This window comes from Pseudorasbora parva, chromosome 9, assembly GCF_024679245.1.
Source record: "Pseudorasbora parva isolate DD20220531a chromosome 9, ASM2467924v1, whole genome shotgun sequence".
NCBI lineage: Eukaryota > Metazoa > Chordata > Actinopteri > Cypriniformes > Gobionidae > Pseudorasbora > Pseudorasbora parva.
The window spans coordinates 13,067,148-13,089,447 of NC_090180.1; the positions used below are offsets into that span (position 1 = coordinate 13,067,148).

Consider the following 22,300-nt stretch of genomic DNA (forward strand, 5'->3'; position numbering starts at 1 on the left):
TGGCCTTAGTTTGATGTGATCTGCAAATGTAATTATTTTATCTTGTCTTATCTGAAATGTGCATTTATTACAAATAAATAAGTATTCTAGAAAAATCAGTTTGCTTTATTTTATGAGTTTTTTTTAGAACTTTCAGACAATTTTATAATGAGGCAAAACCAGTAGCAAAACCAATTCGCATCTAATTTTAAATTGTATTTAGTAATAATTTGTTATTGGTTTAGTTAAATCATATAACAGTCAACGTTGCACGTGCATGTGAGGCGTTGTGTAGTCACGTGCTTACTTCTGTCCAATCAGCAGCAGGGGAAACGCAGTTCCATAACAACACAAGCGCTTCCTCAGTAAATGCGTTGTGTAACTTGCAAACTTCAGATTCCGCTTAAGGTAACTTACACTATAGGATTTCAAGGTGAGAAACACTTTCGTTTTAAACTGTATTAACCATTAGTACACGTGTCACGTGTGTACGTTAAATATATTCTAAGCTTTAGGTAAGCATGATACAGTTTCTCTCGCTTATATTTCGTTTCTGAGTGTTTTAAGTTATCTCGTTGTCACAGATGGCTCTTGCCCTGGCTGACAGGGCTATCGGAGCAATCGTTGCCTCAGCTGTGGCCGATGCTGCAGGTTTGCATTACTTGAATACTAGTAACAAAATATTATGTTTAGCAATATAGTCACGTTAAATATCACGGCTGATTTGACAGTAATTAAATGTTACTGTGTATTTACAAGCATTGAATACTGCTGAAGATCATGCACATGACATTGCAATGTATGTAATCACACATTGTTCTTGTCATTACTACAGTAGGCTAAATCATTTTTGAAGCAGGTAATGTTTCCCTATAACCAAATATATACACAGATTTGTGTTCATATACTCTGCAGCACAACCGCTCCACTGGGTCTATGACCAGCAGAAGCTGAGTGTGTTACTCTCTGAAAGTCCTCAGCCTGAGTTCCGCCCTGAGTCTGCCAACCCGTTCTACAGGAGGAACACCGGACAGCAGAGCTGCTATGGAGATCAAGCATTCGTGCTCCTGGAGTCCCTGTCCGAGTGTGGAGGTGAAAAATACTTAAGAAAAACAATTATAACATGATACATTCCAGTTTGTAACTTTAATATGAAAACTTTATTTTGATGCTATGTGTATCACCATGTTGTTATTCATGGGTCACAGGTCTCAATGTTGAAGATCTTAAGCAGCGCACCTACAAGTTCTTTGGACCAGGATCTGAATATGACTCACCAGTCAATGATCCTTACAGAGATAAAGGAGGTAGATTAAATTCATTGCACAAGGACATTTTCATCTTTGTTTACTTTTTTATTAGTTATTCTTGAAATATTCCAAGGTATATTTGTTTTTCTACATTGCGACAGCTCTTGTTTTACAAACCATTCTAATAAGAAGTGTGTGTGTGTGTGTGTGTGTGTGTGTGTGTGTGTGTGTGTGTGTGTGTGTGTGTGTGTGTGTGTGTGTGTGTGTGTGTGTGAGTGTGTGTGTGTATATGTATATATATATTGGAACTGAACAGTGTGCCCCAATGGGGAACGGCATTAGCTTGGCTATAATACCACAATTTTTACGTACAGTGCAGGTGCCTGCTAAAAACTTTACATCTGAGGTGTTTAAAGACTCCATTTGTCCATTGTTTATTTCTAAAGAAACACGACAATGTATAAAAGGCTATACCTATCTTTTACTGTCTATGAGGCAGTTGGGGGGACATGGAGACATAAAGTCCGATAAAGTCAAGGGAGAAGAATAGGGAGAAGCCCAGAAGCCCACAGTGAGCCAAAAGCAACAGGACAAAACATTTAAACAACGTGATTCAGATTTTACTTTTCACAACTACTAGAAGACTTACAACTGTCAGAGAGGTTGCTTACATCATATCTACGTCGTCAAGCTCAGTCTGAGCCTGCGCAGTACGCTCAGCCATCAGGAAGTGAGTGCTTCTAACTGACTTCACTGTCGCCGTTGAAGACTATGGGGTCCCTGTGTCCATTTCTTTTACTGGCTACATGCGAAAGCCTAGACAGCTGACTCGTTGCCTCGCTGCATTATCAGGCAATGGCTTGTAAGGCAGTGTTTTGTGCACGAAGGCACCTCACGAAATGATCTACAGCAATAGAGCGAGCTTTGGTGAGAACTTACATATATTTAATTACTACATTAGTAATTTCTCGCTAGAAATGACATCAGAAGTGGAAAATATTGGTAAAAAAACATATATTTACACACAAACTGACCAGCAAACGCAACTTTCGGACGCCATCTTATTTTCCCAGCTCAACTGTCACTGAATGGAAAGCACAGGATTGTGGGATATCAAAGGCAGCGAAGGATACATATATGCTGCCTTCAAAACTCAATCAGATGGAGACAGGCAGTGAAGCAAACATTAGATTCCGCCGTAGATTGATGCCTTCCTGCCTTAAATTGTGTCCTCCGAAGGCAGCATTTTCGAGGTTTCGGACGCAGCCACTGTCTATGCTTGTGAACCGAAGGTAACACAGATATGACGTCATTGACAGGCGACTCCCTAAGACATCCCAGTTCCTTGGTAAAAAAAGCAACTTTCTTACAATTTACAAATAGTTGGAAACATTTGGGATATTGTAAGAACTCTTACAATTCTTATATTGTAAGAATTCTTATATTGCAAGAATATTGTAAGAACTTATATAACACTGGCCTGGTGGGTTTTGGATATTTTACTGCAAAAATCCTACAATAGTGCACCTTTAACAATGATAACCGTGCCTGCAGGTTTGTCTGTCATTTTGACTCATAACCCCAAACAGATGGTGAGGTTTGTTTTGTTTTCAAATATGAGCTTTTTTTTTCTGAATTATTCATGACTTCATAATTTTTTTCTCTCAAGCTCCCAGGCCTCAACTACCTATTGAGGGACCCTGGAGACATGCAAGCCTTAAGAGCTTTATTAAAAATGTGGATGCAGGCAAGGAAGAGACAGGTATTGTCAGTTCTGTTTCTGAGAACAACTAAGTCAGATAACATCCTCCTAATTTTTTTGTGTAGCCGTATTATTGTTAATACACATTGTTAAGAAATCTTAATTGTGACACTTTTCAGGTTGTGAAACTGATAATCAGATTGATGGAGTGGCAAAGCTGGCTCCCATTGTAGCGTGCTATGCTGGAAAGTCAGAGATGTTGGAGAGGGTTGAGGAAGCCATCCGTGTCACACAAAACAATGACATATGTGTGGCAGTGACTCTCGCTGCTGCTAGGTAGGTTGGTAATATATGATTGACATGTGGTGACACACAACTACATACAACTAAGCAACTAGAATATTTACTTCCATTTCCAATATGATACTCAAGCCCCATTCACACCGGCTGTGACTTTGTATGTTGCTAGCCTCTGTATTGTGAAGGCGCTTGTGGGCATTCCTAGCTCTGTTTCTCTAGGACAGGTAGACTGTACATCTGTGGCCACATCTTTAGAAAAATCAAATATAAAACTAAGATATCATTCTAATTTGACTAGGAATTAGAATTAAAAGTAGAATTCTCCTGTTGGAGAGGGACGTTATATAAACTACAGCAGTGCTCGGTTCATTAAATCAGATTAACAATCGTTCAACCAACAAATTAAACTCAATCATACTGTCAAAAACTAAAATGTCATTCGAATTTGACAGTTAAACAATTTTCTTGTCTCTAATAATTTATTTATGCATTGCAAACTTATACAGGGTTCCCACTCTTTTTCAGCGATCGTTTTCCAGGACATTACATTTTACTACAGTGAGAATAAAAGACAAGTATCCAGCCTAAAGTAATATATCGCTCTCTAAGTCTTTAAAAGTTGTAAATATCTCACAATTCTGAGAAAAGAAGTAAGAATTGCAAGATATAAACACGCAATTATAAGAAAAAAAATTCAGAATTTGCTATTTTGACTAACTCACAATTGTGAGTTTATATCTCGTAATTCTGACTTTATAACACACAATTATGTAAACTTGCAACTGTGAGAACAATTTGTAGAATTGTGAAATTATAATTTTATTTTTTTATTCAGTGGCAGAAACAAGCTTCCATAGTTTATTGCCATTTCAGGTGCACTATAAAAATATAGAAATCTGTTAAATATCCAAAAACCACAAAGCAGTGTTATATATTTTGTTCAACTGAGTACTTTTAATATTCCACGTTTCCAACTATTTGTAAATCCTGTGAAAATTGCTATTTTAACCAGAGAGCCAGGACATCTGAGGGAGTCGCCTCTCAGTTGCGTCGTATCTGCGTTACCCTCGGTTTCTTGTTTTATTTGGCAGAAACACTTTACTCTTAGCAGTGTGCAACAAGTGTCACAGCAGCTGCTGAGCGAACGCACGAGTAACATCATATAACATAATTTTTAAAGCGCTCAAATGTATCTAATATGATAAACAGAGCTGCGTTACCTCATACTCATGACCGGAAAAGAAGAAATGGTGCCGGCGACTGTGGCATAATAAAAGTCCCACTGTTGTGTAACATTCGTCTTATCAACAATCACTCCAGCGGCCTTGTTCAGCTCCTCAACAATCTGTCCTGCTCTGCTTCATACTACAGTAACGTTCATAACCGCATCCATCAACATGATTTCCCCCCCGAGTCCTATCCTGATTCTTTTCCATCGGCTGTGAGGTGAAGACCACATGTCCCAAGATTCTGAGCTCAAACTTAGCATCATCAAACTACGCCTTTGTTTTGAATAAGCGACCTCTAGCAGATGGAAAAGTTACATAGTGCACCTTTAACTATAAAATCAGTTTTTAATATATGAGCTCTTAATCATACATTATGACAAAATGTTCTCATTACCAATGTCAATATCATAGCAAAAAAATATTGGAACTATTTTAATGTTTTGTAGTGCGTATAATTTGCAGCATGAAAAATAAAACAGAAAATATGTTCCCTTTATAATCACTGCAGATGTTATAATCATGTTAATCACTGCTCATTAACATTTCTGAACTTTTGTTGTGTGTCTTGCATTGCTTGACACGCCTGCATTCTGTCGGAAACTCACTGTTGCCAGAAGTCACCTTCCCTCCATTGAAAATGAATGAGAGCGTGTCGCTGTTTGTCACTGGCGGTGTGAACAGGGCTTTAGATGGTGGCACGTTTAAATTGTGTGTGGAAATGATTTATGAACCGATTTCTTCAATATGATGGTAAATGCCATTTTTAAAAGTTGCTCTTTCTTCAGGTTCTTGGAGCATTTCATCCTGAATGGCTCTGATCCCAAGGCCCTGGATGCAGTGCTAAAACAGCTCAATGACCCAAACAGAAAAAACCCTCAGGAGTTGGACAAGGCTATAGTTGGTATAAGCAGCTTCGTATTGTTATTAGTGTTATGAGCTGGATTCTTATTCACAGATGAAGCAGCATGTACTGAATCACCACTGAATAATGCATAATTTTTACCAGTGATTCATTTCTAACTGTGTCTATCACAAAGATGTCATTTAAAGGGTTAGTTCACCCTAAAATTTAAATTCTGTCAATAATTACTTACCCTAATGTCGTTCGACACCCGTAAGACCTCTGTGCATCTTTGGAACAAAAATTAAGGTATTTTTGTTGAAATCCAATGGGTCAGAAAGGCTTTCATTGACATCAATGTAATTTCCTTTCTCAAGACCCAAAAAAGCCACCAAAGATGTCGTTACAAAGCCCATCTCACTACAGTGACTCTACAATAATTTTAATGAATCAACGAGAATAGTTTTTGTACACAAAAAAAACCCCTGAATAACGACTTCTATAGTTTTGGGCCAATTTTAAAATAAAGATTCGATTCAGTGTATCGATTCATGATTTGGATCGCCAATGTCACGTGATTTTAGCAGTTTGGCAGTTTGACACGTGATCCAAATCATGAATCAATACGCTGATTCATTAACATTCAAATCTTTGTTTTGAAATCGGCCCAATGGGCCCATCACTATACAAGTCATTATTCGGGGGTTTGCGCACAAAAACTATTCTCGTCGCTTCATGAAATTATTGTAGAATCACTGTAGTGAGATGGGCTTTGTAACGACGTCTTTAGTGCCTTTTATGGGTCTTAAGAGAGAGGAAATGACATTGGTGTCAATGAAGGCCTTTCTGAGCCATCGGATTCCAACAAAAATATCTTCATTTGTGTTCTGAGGATGAACGGAGGTCTTACTGTTGTCGAACGACATTAAGGTAAGTAATTAATGACAGCATTTTCATTTGTGGGTGAACTAACCCTTTAATATCCAATTTCAAATGGCTGATTTCAAAATCCAACTTATTTTGGTTTTCTAATTTAGGACACATTCATCAAGTAAAGGACAATCTGAGCAAGAAACCCAAAGAGCTCATTCCCACCATGTTTCCAAATACCTGAGGTTAGTTACATTCAGTTAACCTATAGCTGATATCATATTATTATCTTACATCTATGCACACTATAGAGTAGACCCATGTCTCTTTAGCTGAAGCATTCAGTTCTGTTGTTATTTTTGAGATTACCCGTGACTGACAAACAATGTCGTGTCCTTTAGGTTTGCCTGGTGCGTTCCTTGCAGCGCTACATGGGGTTCTGACAGCCAGTGGCTATGAGCAGGCTGTCCGAGACACCATGAGCTGCGGTGGATGCACCTCTAGCAGGAGCTCCTTCATTGGCGCCTGCATCGGAGCTCAGGTATACAAAAAATAATGAGCTTGTGATTTCTGATTTATGTGTTTGACCACATTTTTCTATCATAATACAAAGTAGTCCATGTAATCAAGGTCAAATTCTTCTTGTGTTAACTGTTGTTGAACACTATCTTTGACTAATCATCAGGTGTTTATGTCATACATGACAGAATGACTATGCCGTAATTGCAATTTGTGGCTCTCAATATCTGATACTGTGACACTTGTTTGTTTTTTTGTTGTTTTTTTCAGGTGGGAGTTGAAGGAATTCCAAGTTCCTGGAAAAGCAAGACTTTGCGTTACAACGCTTTGTTAGATCTTGCAAAGAAAGTTGTTCACCTCCAACAGCTTTAACTTTTTAGTGTGCAAAGTGTGGAAAATAACAGATATGAATGTAAAAGCATACTTTTTTTTTTTTTGCCTAAAGATCAACTTGGTTGTGATTTTGATGAAACAGTTCATGAAAGTTATAGCTCGAAATACTAAAAAGTTATAACTTGATACCTTTGTTTTATTAAATCACAAGGCATGCAGAAAATTGCATATATTGTGGCATTAAACTAATGTTCAGTGAAAACACTTTGTATTTGTTTGTTGTTATTATTGACTGATAGCGCCATCTAGTGGACATCATGAAAAACCTCAGACCTGATTTGAATGAAAAAAAACATGATTTTTTTTTTTTTGACAGGTTTGCATTTTTTTTTAAAGACAAAGCAAGCATTAACATTGGACATTTTAATGTTCATGTCACCATATTTTATTTGATTTATTTTTTTGTAATTTTCTATTATTCCTTGCTGGATTTGTTTAACAGCCAGGGTCCTATTGCACAATACTAGGATAAGGGATTAAGCCGGGATATTTTGATGATCCTGGCTCAATTTATCCGCTAATACAGTTATCTTTCATTATCGTTATCGTTCTTGGTATGTGTTTGCCTTCAGGGTATGTTTACATGACAGCTGTGTACTAAATTTTGCATAAAAAAATGACAAGATCACCAAGATATCCCGGCTTAATCCCTTATCCTAGTTTTGTGCAATAGGCCCCTGGACTTATTATTATTTATTTTTACGTTTTGTTATTTAAAGGCGCACAATGTAGTATTTGCTAGATAACCCACAGAATAAGGTCATAACATCATTTTAAACACACTTAAATGTATCTAATATGATAAAGAGAGATAATATGAAAAATCATAATTAAAATCCTGCTGCTCGCGAACAGTGTGTTCGGCGCTCCAGGAGCGCCTTGCTCAGCTCCAAAACACTCGGTCCTGCTCTGCTTCACACTACAGTAACGTTAATAATCACATCCATGAACATGATTTCTGCTAGCCTAGAAATCTAGACGCACCCTAGCGGCAGCAAATCTAATCTGCCGCGAGTGTCGTCTAGCAACTCTCAATACACTTCTGACCGTGGAGATCCGCTTTTGCGACACGACTGAAGCGTGATGTTGTGACACTTGCCGTCATTTGTGCATTAAAAACAGTTCAAATGCAGCGCTGCCTTCCTGGAATGCTATGCGGGCGCGTTAAAGTCGCTTGACATCACCCGTAGGAATAAAGTGTGGTGCGACAGAAGTGTTGCACGGACAAGTGGATCGGCAACTTTTGCTGTAAAAACCAAACTCTGGTTGGGCCAATCACATCTTGTACACACTCACATTTAGCTTAGCCCACTAAGCCCAGTTCATTCACTATGGTACCAAACAGAGATCAAGTTAGAAGCGACCAAACTCCTCCATGTTTTCCCTATTTAAATACCGTTACACGAATATTTAAAACGATCTAGTATGGTGACATAAAATAAAATGTGGCGCTTTTCTAAGTGGATTAAAAAGGAGAACTATAATGTATGGCGGAATAGCACTTCTGAGAGAACTTCAACTCGGCACGGTAAAAAGTCCCGGCGGAAACATCCTTGCTCATATCTCCCAGCAGTTTTGTGAACAGCAGTTTTCAATTCTTTCCACAGATTCTCGATTGGATTCAGGTCTGGACTTTGACTTGGCCATTCTAACACCTGGATATGTTTATTTTTGAACCATTCCATTGTAGATTTTGCTTTATGTTTTGGATCATTGTCTTGTCGGAAGACAAATCTCCATCCCAGTCTCAGGTTTTTTGCAGACTCCATCAGGTTTTCTTCCAGAATGATCCGGTATTTGGCTCCATCCATCTTCCCATCAATTTTAACCATCTTCCCTCTCCCTGCTGAAGGAAAGCAGGCCCAAACCATGATGCTGCCACCACCATGTTTGACAGTGGGGATGGTGTGTTCAGGGTGATGAGCTGTGTTGCTTTTACGCCAAACATAACCTTTTGCATTGTTGCCAAAAAGTTGTCAATTTTGGTTTTATTTGACCAGAGCACCTTCTTCCACATGTTTGGTGTGTCTCCCAGGTGGCTTGTGGCAAACTTTAAACGTCACTTTTTTTCTTCTTGCCACTCTTCCAGAAAGGCCAGATTCGTGCAGTATATGACTGATTGTTGTCCTATGGACAGAGTCTCCCACCTCAGCTGTAGATCTCTGCAGTTCATCCAGAGTGATCATGGGCCTCTTGGCTGCATCTCTGATCAGTCTTCTCCTTGTATGAGCTGAAAGTTTAGAGGGACGGCCAGGTCTCGGTAGATTTGCAGTGGTCTGATACTCAGATACCATTTCAATAGTATCGCTTGCACAGTGCTCCTTGGGATGTTTAAAGCTTGGGAAATCTTTTTGTATCCAAATCCGGCTTTAAACTTCTCCACAACAGTATCTCGGACCTGCCTGGTGTGTTCCTTGTTCTTCATGATGCTCTCTGCGCTTTAAACGGACCTCTGAGACTACCACAGTGCAGGTGCATTTATACGGAGACTTGATTACACACAGGTGGATTCTATTTATCATCATTAGTCATTTAGGTCAACATTGGATCATTCAGAGATCCTCACTGAACTTCTGGAGAGAGTTTGCTGCACTGAAAGTAAAGGGGCCGAATTATTTTGCACGCACAATTTTTCAGTTTTTGATTTGTTAAAAAAGTTTGAAATATCCAATAAATTTCATTCCACTTTATGATTGTGTCCCACTTGTTGTTGATTCTTCACAAAAAATTACAGTTTCATATCATTATGTTTGAAGCCTGAAATGTGGCAAAAGGTCGCAAAGTTCAAGGGGGCCAAATATTTTCGCAAGGCACTGTAGGAAAAGTCACGAAAAAAGATGTGATTGTCGAGTGATGGTGCTAAACGCACATGATCATTGTCTTAAAAGGTAATTTAAAGATGCTAGCCTATACACAAAAAATTGCACACTAAAATGCGTTTCTTCTTGATGTCAGAATTATTATGATTTATGGTTAGTTTATTGACGTTAACCATGGGAAACCAAATATATATTTATTGCAATAATACAATCAATTAAACTAAATCTAGCATGGAGGAAGCCTATAATTACAAAGTAAAGTCGCTGTGATTGTTTCTAAAGTAAGCACTCAAATAAATGTGTGTGACAAAGTGGAGACATGCGACTCCCCATGTCTCCCCCTCCCCCCTATTGACAGAAATGAGAGAGTGAGGGAGAATATTTTTTATAACTATATTTAAATAATTACACTTTACTTATATTTCTTATTTTATTTGATGGCAAATTATGTTGTTTTTTATTTGCTTCCTGTTATTCAGACCTTAAGTTTGTCAGGCTACGCTACGTAAGTGACTAATACATTCAGCCTTTTACAATATTAATGTCCTATTATTTATTTATTCATTCATACAGTATGTGGATTTATGTATCAAGCTAAATGTGCCCAAATATTAAGTTAACATTCTCGCACACTTTGGTTCTGTAGCAAAACCAAATACTATAGGCAGACTATGTGTGTTATATTTTATAGCTAAACTGCTGTCTAAGTAGGCGGCACGCTACGGTTTGACAGACATCCGCTGGCTCTCGTAGAGTTTGTCCTTCCTCTTCACACTCACTCACTCCAACAGCTGCTCCTCTGCGTTAGCAGCTAACGTACACTACTGACAGATACACCACAATACAAACACCAGACAGCCTTAACATAGCTTTAGGCGGTTATATATTTTTTTACTAACGATAGGTACATTTCCAGGAGCGCTTTTTACATGGACTACACGCTAATTACGACAAAGCGAGCTGAATTCATACGTGTTTTGGCCGGACGAAGAGAGGCTATAGCAGGCTAATCTGTGTTTGCTAACAGGCTTCAGTTCAGACTGAAGGTTTGAAACAGTACGTTAACTGTTATATTCATAAACACAGACATGGAGTTCAACGTTAGACAGCTAGCAGCAGACGCGGGCACTTTCCTCAGCCGTGCTGTGCAGGTATGATGTCTTTAAATTACTTTAAACTCCTCAAGACAAGGCTTGGAGTCTTTTGCGTTTGTTTTTAAACTGTTTCCATTTAACTTAACGTTACTTTACTTAAAAAGGACAGTGCCGCCAAATTGGCAGTTGTGTGTCTCAATCTGACAGTCTTTCACTCTTCTGATGAGCAGAATGTTATGGACTGACATTCCGAAGTAACAAAGACTATCATTCTGCCTTATCTTCTTTTGGTGCTTTACATAAAATGCATATAAATCCAAATTCAACAAAATTACTATTCGCTATTCCTTTACTAAGTATAATATTACAACTAAATGTATTAATATTAATATGATTTGTACTAAATATATTAATTTATTTTACATTTATTGACTGTATGTATGTCAACTGTAATAAGTCAAATTTAATGAGGCAAATGTTACTTTAAAGTCTTGTCTTAAAACATTTTATTTTTGAGATACGTTTTACTTAATTTTAGTCTTTATTTTGATATCACTGAAGAAGTGAAGTCATATGTTGGCCAGATATGCTACTTAGGTCAGCAGCTCACTAGACCACAGTTGGAATGTGTGAACTAAGTCAGCTGTAAAAAGTCAAATGTACTGTAATATGTAAACTTAACTTCTGATATGTCGTGTGTCAGAACTGTCGGTCAACAAATGTCTGTTTGCAATCCACACAGTTCACAGAGGAGAAGTTTGGGCAGGCGGAGAAGACTGAGCTGGACGCCCATCTGGAGACCCTTTTGATTCGGGCAGAATCCACCAAACACTGGACGGAGAAGATCATGAAGCAGACCGAAGTTGTGCTGCAGCCGAACCCTAGTAAGAAGAAATGCATGTGATTAAACTGGAATGTAGTTCAGCAATACTGCAAGTCACCATTTGTGCTCAGAAGAGAGGAAATGAACTCAGCGTTACAGTTTGTGAAGTCATCCCGCTATTGCAGTTAGCCTAATTGCAGGAGAACAGTGTTAAGTTCCCCATCTGTTCCTGGCAATGGGATTAGGATCCAGCCCTAATGATGAGTACTTGTAGCTGTTTAGACAGGAAGTCAAAACAAGTTGGTTATATCTTGCATTTATGATCTTAGATTATCTCAGAAATAAGAAAAAAAACCTCTTTATTTGGCTTTTCATGGCATAGATGTTCACGTTGCTTTATTTCCCAAGCAGCATAAATGGGAAAGGCTCATGATTTTTTTTCTTGACGCACACAGATCCACAGTAACTCTTTGTAAGAGATTTGTTTTATATTCAGCAGCAGTAATTTGTGCCTGTGGTTGACAGGCCTTGCTTAAGAGGTTGCATGTGGTCTCATCTGACTCTTGCTGGTCTTAATTGAATTTGTTTGATGTGTGTAGATGTCCGGATGGAGGGGTTCCTTTATGAGAAGCTGGACAAAAAAGTCCCAACACGTGCCAACAACCACGAGTTGCTAGGGGAGTGCTTGATCGACTCAGGACACGAGTTCGGACCTGGAACAGCATACGGTGAGCTCATTACATGATCTCCCCCCACTGACCCTGGACCTGAAAGTCTTGGCTAGATTTTGGGGCTATGAACATGAAATGATTGTGATGTCACACAAAGAAAACACACTTCTTCAGACAAGCAGCTTTAAGTGAAGAAGAATCATCTATTGATCTCTTAAACATTATGTATTGATGTTTATTATAAAGGGATACATATGGTTTATAGTGAAGAAATATATTTGAAATGAAAAATAAATTAACTGTATATCTTTTTGTTAACCACTGTACTTTCTTATAAGCAAGATTAATTCAGTTTATTAGTCCATGGTCATAAAACTAATTTTATTCTCTTTATACAACTAATATGTATCCAATTATGTATCTAGAGATATACATGTATACTAGGCTTAATTTATTTGATCAAAAATACAGTAAAAACGAATTAATTAAAAATAAAGTAAAAACAATTATGTTGTGAAATATTATTACAATTTAAAATTGATTTCTATTTGACTATATTGTACAATATAATTTATTCCTGATGGTAAAGCAAAATTTTCTACATCATTACTCCAGTCTTCAGTGTCACATGATCCTTCAAAAATCAGTCTAATATGCTGATTTGCTGCTAAAAAGTCTTATTATTGTCAATGTTGAAAACATTTTATTTACAGTTTCAATATTTTTGTGCAAACCATAATACATTTTCTTTTTAAGGATTCATTGATGATTAGAAAATTCAAAAGAAAAGTATTTATTTAAAAATAGAAATATTAGAAGTTTTGGTAACACTTTTGTATGGGGAGCACATACTCACTATTGCCTGACTTTTGCCTCAAAAAGCTCCTAATTTACTGCTTATTAATAATTAGTGAGGTAGATGTTGTAGCTTTTAAGTTTAGATATTGGATAGGATTAAGTGTTGTAAAATATGGTCATGCAGAATAAAGCATTAATATGTGCTTTATAAGTACTAATAAACAGCCAATATATATAATATAGGTTTATAGGTTGAAAAAATCCGGAAATGTGGCTGTTAATCTACATCTAAATACTGTGTATTATATTCTGTGAATGTAATTTCAAACTGATGAATGTTTCTTAAAGAGTGTGTGGGCTGAGATGAATGTGTTCTCATCCTCTGGTGTGCTGCAGGTAGTGCTCTCATTAAATGTGGAGAGACTGAGAAGCTATTAGGCAGCGCAGAGAAAGAGTTCATTCACAGCTCTGCTATTAATTTCCTCACTCCCTTCAGGAACTTCATTGAGGGAGATTTTAAAACCATATCTGTGAGTATCAGCATACCATTGAACATACAGTACCTTTGACCATTATATTACATCTTTTTAACTGTTGCATTCCTCTTTTGTTGTGTTCTTTCTATACAGAAAGAGCGCAAACTGCTTCAGAATAAGCGTCTAGATCTGGATGCAGCCAAAAACAGAATGAAGAAGGCCAGGGTGGCTGATGCTCGCTCTGCAGTTAGTATTTTACACACACACACACACACACACACACACACACACACACACACACACACACACACACACACACACACACACACACACACACACACACACACACACACACACACACACACACACACAAACACACACACAATTTTATACTAAACTGCTTTTTCCTTAAGTGCTATATCTAGCTTATCCAGAGATGAATTTAGACGAGTGAAAGCCGTTTTTCACCTATCCCACGCTAGTCGCCAGCTCTCTAATGCTCTTAGCTCAGTGTAACTAACAGAGGTGATGCCTGTGAAATGCCCTTCTGCGTGTGCGCTGCTGTCTTTGGATCTCTAACCCCTTATTTTTCCCAGTTCTCTCATTATGTCTCTATTTCTCTGTCTGTCTGCTTACCTGCCTCCGTCCGAAGGAGCTGAACTCAAGTTCTCCGCTGGGAGAGGAGTATGTGGCTCACTTTTCTTACATGCTCAGTTTCTTGCATGTCAGGTGGCTAAAGGTTTGTCTGCTGTGTCTAATAAAACATCTGTCCTCTCTTGCCCTTCACCAAATCCACCATCTTTGGAGAGAATCATTCTGTGGAAAGAACATTTTTACATTCAACAACACATTGTTATCAACACATGCTTGTCTAACCGAACCAAAATAGACGTGCTAATTTATGCATTTTTGTGTTTACTTAACCTCATAGCTGGTAAAAGCACATTCTAATTTGTAAGATGTGTTTAACAAGCAATCTATTTACCTTTGAGGGCAACAGAATGCAGTTACTGTGTTTGGTGTGGTTTTCTATCTCTGTCCATTGATAATATACAAATCCTCTTCATCTGTGTCTGCACAGTCACAGCTAACAGATGCACACTATAAATGATCTATTATTAGATTTTTTGCTTTCCATTTAAAATATCAGCTGATATTGGATATTTAATTGTGATGGTGATTGTTTTAAATTTATATTTGCCATCATCTATACTGGCGTTCAAAAGTTTTTGATCAGTAAGATTTTTTATGTTTTTAGTAGTCTCTTATGCTCACCAAGGCTGCATTTATTTTATTAAAAATACAAAAAATCTTTAATATCGTGAAATATTATTAAAATGTAAAATAACTCTTTAAATCAATGCCGCCATGATGAGTGTAAGATATTTATTTTAAAAACAGCAGTGTAACTCTTAATTTCCTTTAAAATATTTAAATAATAATTTATTAACACTGTTAAATGTAATCGGTAGCACAAAAATTTTTTTTATATATATATATATATATATATATATATATATACTGTACAGTTTTTTACAGTACATTCATTTGTAGCATTTAAAACTATTGATTTTAGTGTTTTTTATTAGGACAAAATAGTATAGAATATATATATTAGCATTTTATTTTATTAATATCCTTATTTTATAAACCTATAAAGAAATTATAAATAGTCATTAAGTTTTTTAATGTGCATTTAAATATATTTCAAAATGGTATAGAATTCTTTAAAAATGCAAGATCCATTACTTCAGTTAACTTGTGAAAACTTTTCAGTAAATGTTTCCTGTTGAGGTGAATGTGTTTGGCTCGTGTTTCAGTGTTGTGCATGTGCTTATTCCTGTTATTCCTCATCATAAACGGGAACAGCTCGCTATTTTGGTTCATCCCAGTGAATGTGTCTGTGCATGAATGGTGACTCTTCTCTTACATAACGGCTCCAGCCGGTTATGAAAGTTGTTGATTGTGAGGAGTGATCAGTTTGTGGTTTGAGTTGAGCTGTTTCCTTGACCTGACACGTTTGTTACTGTTTCTGAATGCTGGCCAGCTGTGGGCTGAGGAGGTGCAGCAGGTAAGTGCGCTTGAGTCTTTCCTCCCATAACACTGTTGAAGAAAACAGCTTTTATCAAGGAAAGGAGACAGCTGACCTGTTATCTGTGCTAGTGCTGTCTGACGTCAACTCACCCTGCCATGTGAATGAGGAACTCAAACATCATACTTGTGTCCAGCAGAGGGAGCTCCAAACTTGATTATATTCCCACATGCCTCTCACATTTACTTTGCACGGAAAGCAGCTTAGACCAGACATCTGTGTGATTCTGTGCCTCTTTGTGGGGATACATGTGATGTGATTTTGTGTGTGTGTGTGTTTCCCCCAGGCAGAAACAGAATTGAGGATAGCTCAGAGTGAGTTTGACCGGCAGGCCGAGATCACCAGACTTCTGCTGGAGGGTATCGGCAGCACTCATGTACGCTCACACATCCTTTGTGTTTATCAGTGATTCCTGCAGCATATGCAGCACCATGGCAAAATAATGCTTTACCAGAGGTAAAGGGTCAGTTCATCCCAAAAAGAATTCTGTCGTCGTCACCCTCGTGATGTTCCAAACCTGTATGTCTTTTTTGATTTTCTTAAAGGGTACATAACACAGTTTCTGCCAATTTCTCAGTTCCCTGTGATAATCTTGAGTACCTGTATAGAGTAGTATTGCATCTTTCATATCTCAGAAGAGTAGTTTTTTCATATTTATTAAAGACATAAGCTGTACCGATTCTTTCCAAAAAAACTGACAAATTTATGGAGGTGTGCAGTGGGCCAAGTTAAAGAGTCACAAGCACACACGCATACACACCCATGACTCACACAAAATACATCATGGGATTATCCCTGGATAATTTTCTATTCACTATATGTTCGTGTTGTTTACATTACATGCCCTTTAAGGTGCACTATGTAGTATTATTGCTGTAAAATATCCAAAAACCATTAGGCCAGTGTTATACAGTTTGTTCAGTTGAGTACTTATATTCTAAATGTTTCTAACTATTTTTAAATTGTGAGAAAATTGCTATTTTAACCAAAGAGCCGGGACGTCTGAGGGAGTCGCCTGTCAATTGCATAGTATCTGCGTTACCCTCGGTTTCTGGTTTTATTTGGCAGAAGCGCTTTACTATTAGTAGTGTGAACAAGTGTCACAGCAGCAGCTGAGCGAACGCACAGACTAATGTTACAACATCATTTTAAATGTATCTAATATGATAAACAGAGCTGCGTTACCTCATGACATTAAAAGCAGAAATAGCGCCGGTGACTGTCCCATCATAATAAAAGTCCCCCGCTGCTCGCGAAGCATGCGTTGTTCATCTCAATTATAATTGCTCCAGCGGCCTTGCTCAGCTGAACAACACTCGGTCCTGCTCTGCTTCATACTACAGTAACATTAATAACCGCATCCATCAACATGATTTCTGCCAGAGTCCTATCCGATTCTTTTTCACCGGCTGTGAGGTGAAGACCACATGTCCCAAGATTCTGAGTTCAAACTTGGTGTCATCAAACTGCATTTGTTTTGAATAGGCACCCTCTAGCAGATGAAAAAGTTGCATAGTGCACCTTTAAGTGCCGAATGTTAACAAAACGGGCATTTGATGCAGTTTCACTCACTGACAAAACACACTTGCAGAACTCCTGCACAACCTCCTGAACAAGATGATATTTCCCTCAAAACCAAAAACACTTCTTTACACTTTCCAAAACGTATTTAAATCCTGAAGGAGTGTATTTGGCACAGAAATACGTCATATGTCCAAAGTGATTTTGTTTTTTGGCCATGTTTAGCATTAGAATCCAACCTTGAATTTGTTTCTCTATATATAATGGATGTCAATAGTTACTAAAATGTTTTTTTTTTAACCAAATTTGTTAACCAAATTTGTCTGATGCTTGGAACAACATGAGTGTGAGTAAATGATGACAGAAACTCTTTAAGCAGGGGTGCACTAACCTGTTCCTGGAGATCCACCTACCTGTAGAGTTCAGATCCAACACTGGTCAAACACACCTGACTGTAATTATCAAGTGCTCCTGAACAGGGCTTTTCAATTCCAGTCCTGCGACTCCCCGCTCTGTATGTCTCTTATCTGACACACCTGTTTCAGATTATTGGCATGTTAGAATAACCATAACCTAGGGTGAATCCTAATTGACAGGTTCCCTACGTGTACTGCTCCCTACTCTCTGAGCACAGGATAAGCCTAAAGTTCACTTACCAAAATGTGTTAATTCACAACACACTGCAATCTCATCAAACACATGAAACTTGATGAGACGAAAGCCACATTAATTATAGTGGTTATAGGTTGTTTGCCATAATATATATTTTTTATTTATATAATATACATATTATACATTTCTAATCTGTCAAATTCAAAACCCCTAAACTGAATTATAAATGGTATGTTGCAATCATGTTTAATATAAAAATATACAATTTGGTAATGTCGTTTTATCATATTTAACCTTTAATAATGAAAGTTGAGCATCTATTGCACTTTACATCGACAAACAGCAGCACACAAACACACCTGCCACACCTGCTTGCACCATTTTAAGCCCACTTTGCAGTGTACATATGGTCGAATGGAACCCACCCCTCAACTGAGTGTGTCAGATGGGCTGTGTTCAAATCCCTCATTCACTATACTCTACATCACTCCATTAATATAGTACACTTGAAGGAGTGAAAGCGAGTGAGTAAATTCACTTTTGCTTAGTTTGTGCTTGCTGTTAAATAATCATTTGAAAACTGGCAGCTCCAGTAGTAAAATTAAAAGATTTATCTTGAACTGTCATGAAACTAGCATGCATAAACCTCTTTTAAACTCTTTAATTATCAAGTAGATGCCTGTATGATATTACGCTGTAGCCACATTAGACCAGCGGTTTGAAAAATGGATGATTTGGCTGCGGGCTGCGGACACGGCTGGAATTGGGAACCCCTGCTCCTGAAGATCTCATTTAGCTGGGTCACTTGTGTTCCCGCAAAACAACATAAAATGACACCCTTTTAACTGTGATGTCTTCAATGCTCTCAGTAACAAGAATACAGCATGACTAATAGTTTAAATGAGTTTGCAAATGAATTACTTGAATTAGCCTGTTTTTAATGAATCACTTATCTAATGAATTAGTCAAAGACTCTTAATGACTCTTTCCTTCTCTGAAGAAGTCTTAATGACTTGAATGACTCTTATGAGCCTTTTTTAACAAATTAGTCATTTAATTCTTCTCTTTTAATGAATCAGTCAAAAGTTTCATTCTTTTATAAATGACTCACTTAATTTGTCAGAACAGATCATACTAAATGTATATTATGTATGTGTAAAAAGTTAAAGTAGGTAAGTAAAGGTAAGGTGTGTGCACTGACGGTTGTGCTCTTCTTTTTATGATCAGGCTCATCACTTGCACTGTCTGAATGATTTTGTGGACGCTCAGGCTGCATATTATGGCCAGTGTTACCAGTATATGGTCAATCTGCAGAAACAGCTTGGAAGGTTGGCTCACTTTTATATCCTTGTGTGTGTGTGCATGCGTGTGTGTGTGTGTGTATTTGAACACCCTGCTATTTTTCAAGTTCTCCAACTTAGAAATCATGGAGGGGTCTGAAATTGGCATTGTAGGTACATGTCCACGGTTAGAGACATAATCTAAAAAAAAAAATCCAGAAAACACAATGTGTGCTTTTTTAAACTATTTATTTGTTTGATACAGCTGCAAATAAGTATTTGAACACCTGAGAAAATCAATGTTAATATTTAGTAAAGTAGTCTTTGTTTGCAATTACAGAGGTCAAACATTTCCTGTAGTTTTTCCCCAGGTTTGCACACACTGCAGGAGGGATTTTTGCCAACTCCTCCACAGATCTTCTCTAGATCAGTCAGGTTTCTGGCCTGTCGCTGAGAAAAACAGAGTTTGAGCTCCCTCCAAAGATTCTCTATTGGGTTTAGGTCTGGAGACTGGCTAGGACACGCCAGAACCTTGATATGCTTCTTACAGAGCCACTCCTTGGTTATCCTGGCTGTGCGCTTCGGGTCATTGTCATGTTGGAAGACCCAGCCTCAACCCATCTTCAATGCTCTAACTGAGGGAAGGAGGTTGTTCCCCAAAATCTTTCAATACATGGCCCCGGTCATCCTCTCCTTAATACAGTGCAGTCGCCCTGTCCCATGCGCAGAAAAACACCCCTAAAGCATGTTGCTACCATGCTTCACAGTAGGGATGGTGTTCTTGGGATGGTATATGTAATTATTAACTGACATTATGAAATAAATGTTTTTCTCTAGTTCACGTTGACCACAATTATTGTTGCCTAATTATTGCAACATCCTTTTACCAAGATAACAGATTTGAGATTGAAACTTCTTCTGTTGGTTTGGAGTATGAACACCTGACTTCATACTGAATCTCTCCAGATCCTTCAGATTCCCAGATCCATGTTGGTGGTGCTTCTCTTCAGTTAACCTTACTCTTTTTCTTTAGGGTTCATGTCAGGGAACTGGGATGGTCATGGCAGAAGCTTCATTTTGTGTTCAGTGACACATTTGTTGATTTTTATGTTAGTTTTTTTTAATCTTTATCCTGATGGAGGATCCAACCACAGCCCATTATACGATTTCTAGCAGAGGCCGTCAGGTTCTGGATTTTCTAGAATCCATGATTCCATGTATTTGAACAAGATGTCCAAAAAAATATGGCCTTTGTGTTTCCTCATATTTATTCTCCTGTGGAAGAACAGGAAGTCATGGCTGGCCAATAGCTGTGGCCAACATGCATTGGAGAAAAACATTTCTTTCATATTGTTTTTCAGTCAACTTTTAATTGGTTTACTTCAATGAAAGGTTAGAATTTTTTTTTACATATATATATATATATATATATATATATATATATATATATATATATATATATGATCAAAAGGACAAACAATGCAGATTTATTTTCATAGCCATATTTGCTCGTATTTACCAAGGGTGCAAATATTAGTGGAGGGCACTATATATCATTTTTTGACATCAGTTCCTCTGTTTTTGCCAAACGCCCTCAAACAGTCAAATTGCAATGTAAGGATATGTACATTGTTATATTTAAACCACCAGTAGTAACTGTCCCCTCATTCCCTCCAGCTTTCCATCCACGTTCTCTAATAACAATCAGCCAGCTAGCAGCTCCTCCGCCAGCGTCTCTGTTCCCTCGGCTCCGCCGGCCGCCTCACTGCCCGCTCCGCCGCCCAGCCAGGCCTCACCCGCGCTCAACGAGCTCCGCAGCACCTCGGGCACCCGCAAGGCTCGTGTGCTCTACGACTACGACGCGGCTGGCAGCAGTGAGCTCTCTCTACTCGCAGACGAGGTGCGGCTTCATCAATTTATTCAGATTGGCATGACATGAATCATCATTACAAGTCTTAATCTGTATGTGTGTGCACATGTCTCCCCGTCAGGTGATTACCGTGAGCAGTGTTCCGGGCATGGACTCTGATTGGCTGATGGGGCAAAGGGGCAATCAGAAAGGCAAAGTGCCAATTACCTACTTGGAGCTGCTCAATTAAGATCAGCGAGAAGTGCAAAAATCAGTCAATCACATTGTAGATGTGGGCTTGACCATAGTAACACTCCAGATGTGATCTGAGAGAGATCATAATTTAATGTAGCGCAAAACAATATACAAGTCTTCTACACTGCCATGCCCTGTTGTGTGAATGCCTCCTCTGCATTTGGAGGGGCGTCATAGTAGCCTTACAGTACAGTAACGAAAAGCAGTCAGAGGTTGCAAAATATTAATCGGTGCCAAATGATTTTTTTTTTTACTGCTAAACTAATTGATTTTGCTATAATGTGCCAAGGTGCTCAAATAAATATGATATAAACAAGTGTTGTGCTTTTTCGTGTGAGCTTTCATTTTTCATTTTTCTTTATTTTACAGTGTCCTTGTTAAATATACTTACTCTAGTAATAACAGTAAATTATGCATACTACTTACATGTAACAATCTCCTCATCACTGTTTTCACCGTCACTTCCACTGTCCCCTGGGATAATATCTGTTCATTTTTCCGAAGATGTTATTTTTGTTTTATATCTAATATACTAGCAGGTTACAGAAATCAGACTTTAAGCAGTCTGACTCTACTGTTGCATGACATCCACATACGTGGACAGTTAGTTTTTGGTGTATAAAAACGACATTTTACTAAATTTTAGTTTATAATTTACTATCATATTCATCATACTTTACTGGATAGATAGATAGATAGATAGATAGATAGATAGATAGAAAGAAAGAAAGAAAGAAAGAATATTTGGAATACAAGACAGTAGCCACTGTTACAATACTGCTGTCAGTCTACTGACACTGCCCTCAAGTGGTTTGGAGAAAATTACCATGAGACATTACCCTAAAATAGAGTTAAATTACCTGTCCCTAAATGTAGACACACCAAGGGTTAAGAACGTAAATCTATACTTTTTTTTTTTTTTTTTTA

The 22,300-nt window shown here is 37.9% G+C and overlaps 2 protein-coding genes across 4 annotated transcripts; both read left to right on the forward strand.

Moving 5' to 3' along the window:
- The first annotated feature begins 278 nt into the window (after positions 1 to 278).
- Positions 279 to 7,287, forward strand: selenoj (selenoprotein J). Of its 2 annotated transcripts, none has more exons than XM_067453114.1 (10): positions 279 to 412; positions 564 to 630; positions 895 to 1,071; positions 1,188 to 1,286; positions 2,899 to 2,991; positions 3,111 to 3,267; positions 5,246 to 5,361; positions 6,339 to 6,416; positions 6,573 to 6,712; positions 6,961 to 7,287. In XM_067453114.1, the coding sequence occupies exons 2-10, from the start codon at positions 564 to 566 to the stop codon at positions 7,060 to 7,062; spliced, it is 1,029 nt and encodes a 342-aa protein (XP_067309215.1). In that variant the 5' UTR covers positions 279 to 412; the 3' UTR covers positions 7,063 to 7,287. The 2 variants fall into 2 exon arrangements, with proteins under 2 accessions (XP_067309215.1, XP_067309214.1); XM_067453113.1 differs by having other exon boundaries at positions 292 to 387.
- A 3,376-nt stretch (positions 7,288 to 10,663) lies between these two features.
- sh3glb1b (SH3-domain GRB2-like endophilin B1b) lies at positions 10,664 to 21,690 on the forward strand. Of its 2 annotated transcripts, XM_067453977.1 has the most exons (11): positions 10,664 to 11,053; positions 11,739 to 11,880; positions 12,419 to 12,547; positions 13,685 to 13,818; positions 13,918 to 14,010; positions 14,417 to 14,503; positions 15,812 to 15,835; positions 16,143 to 16,232; positions 19,217 to 19,317; positions 20,947 to 21,169; positions 21,261 to 21,690. In XM_067453977.1, the coding sequence occupies exons 1-11, from the start codon at positions 10,991 to 10,993 to the stop codon at positions 21,366 to 21,368; spliced, it is 1,194 nt and encodes a 397-aa protein (XP_067310078.1). In that variant the 5' UTR covers positions 10,664 to 10,990; the 3' UTR covers positions 21,369 to 21,690. The 2 variants fall into 2 exon arrangements, with proteins under 2 accessions (XP_067310078.1, XP_067310079.1); XM_067453978.1 differs by lacking the exons at positions 14,417 to 14,503; positions 15,812 to 15,835 and having other exon boundaries at positions 10,667 to 11,053.
- Positions 21,691 to 22,300: the final 610 nt, after the last annotated feature.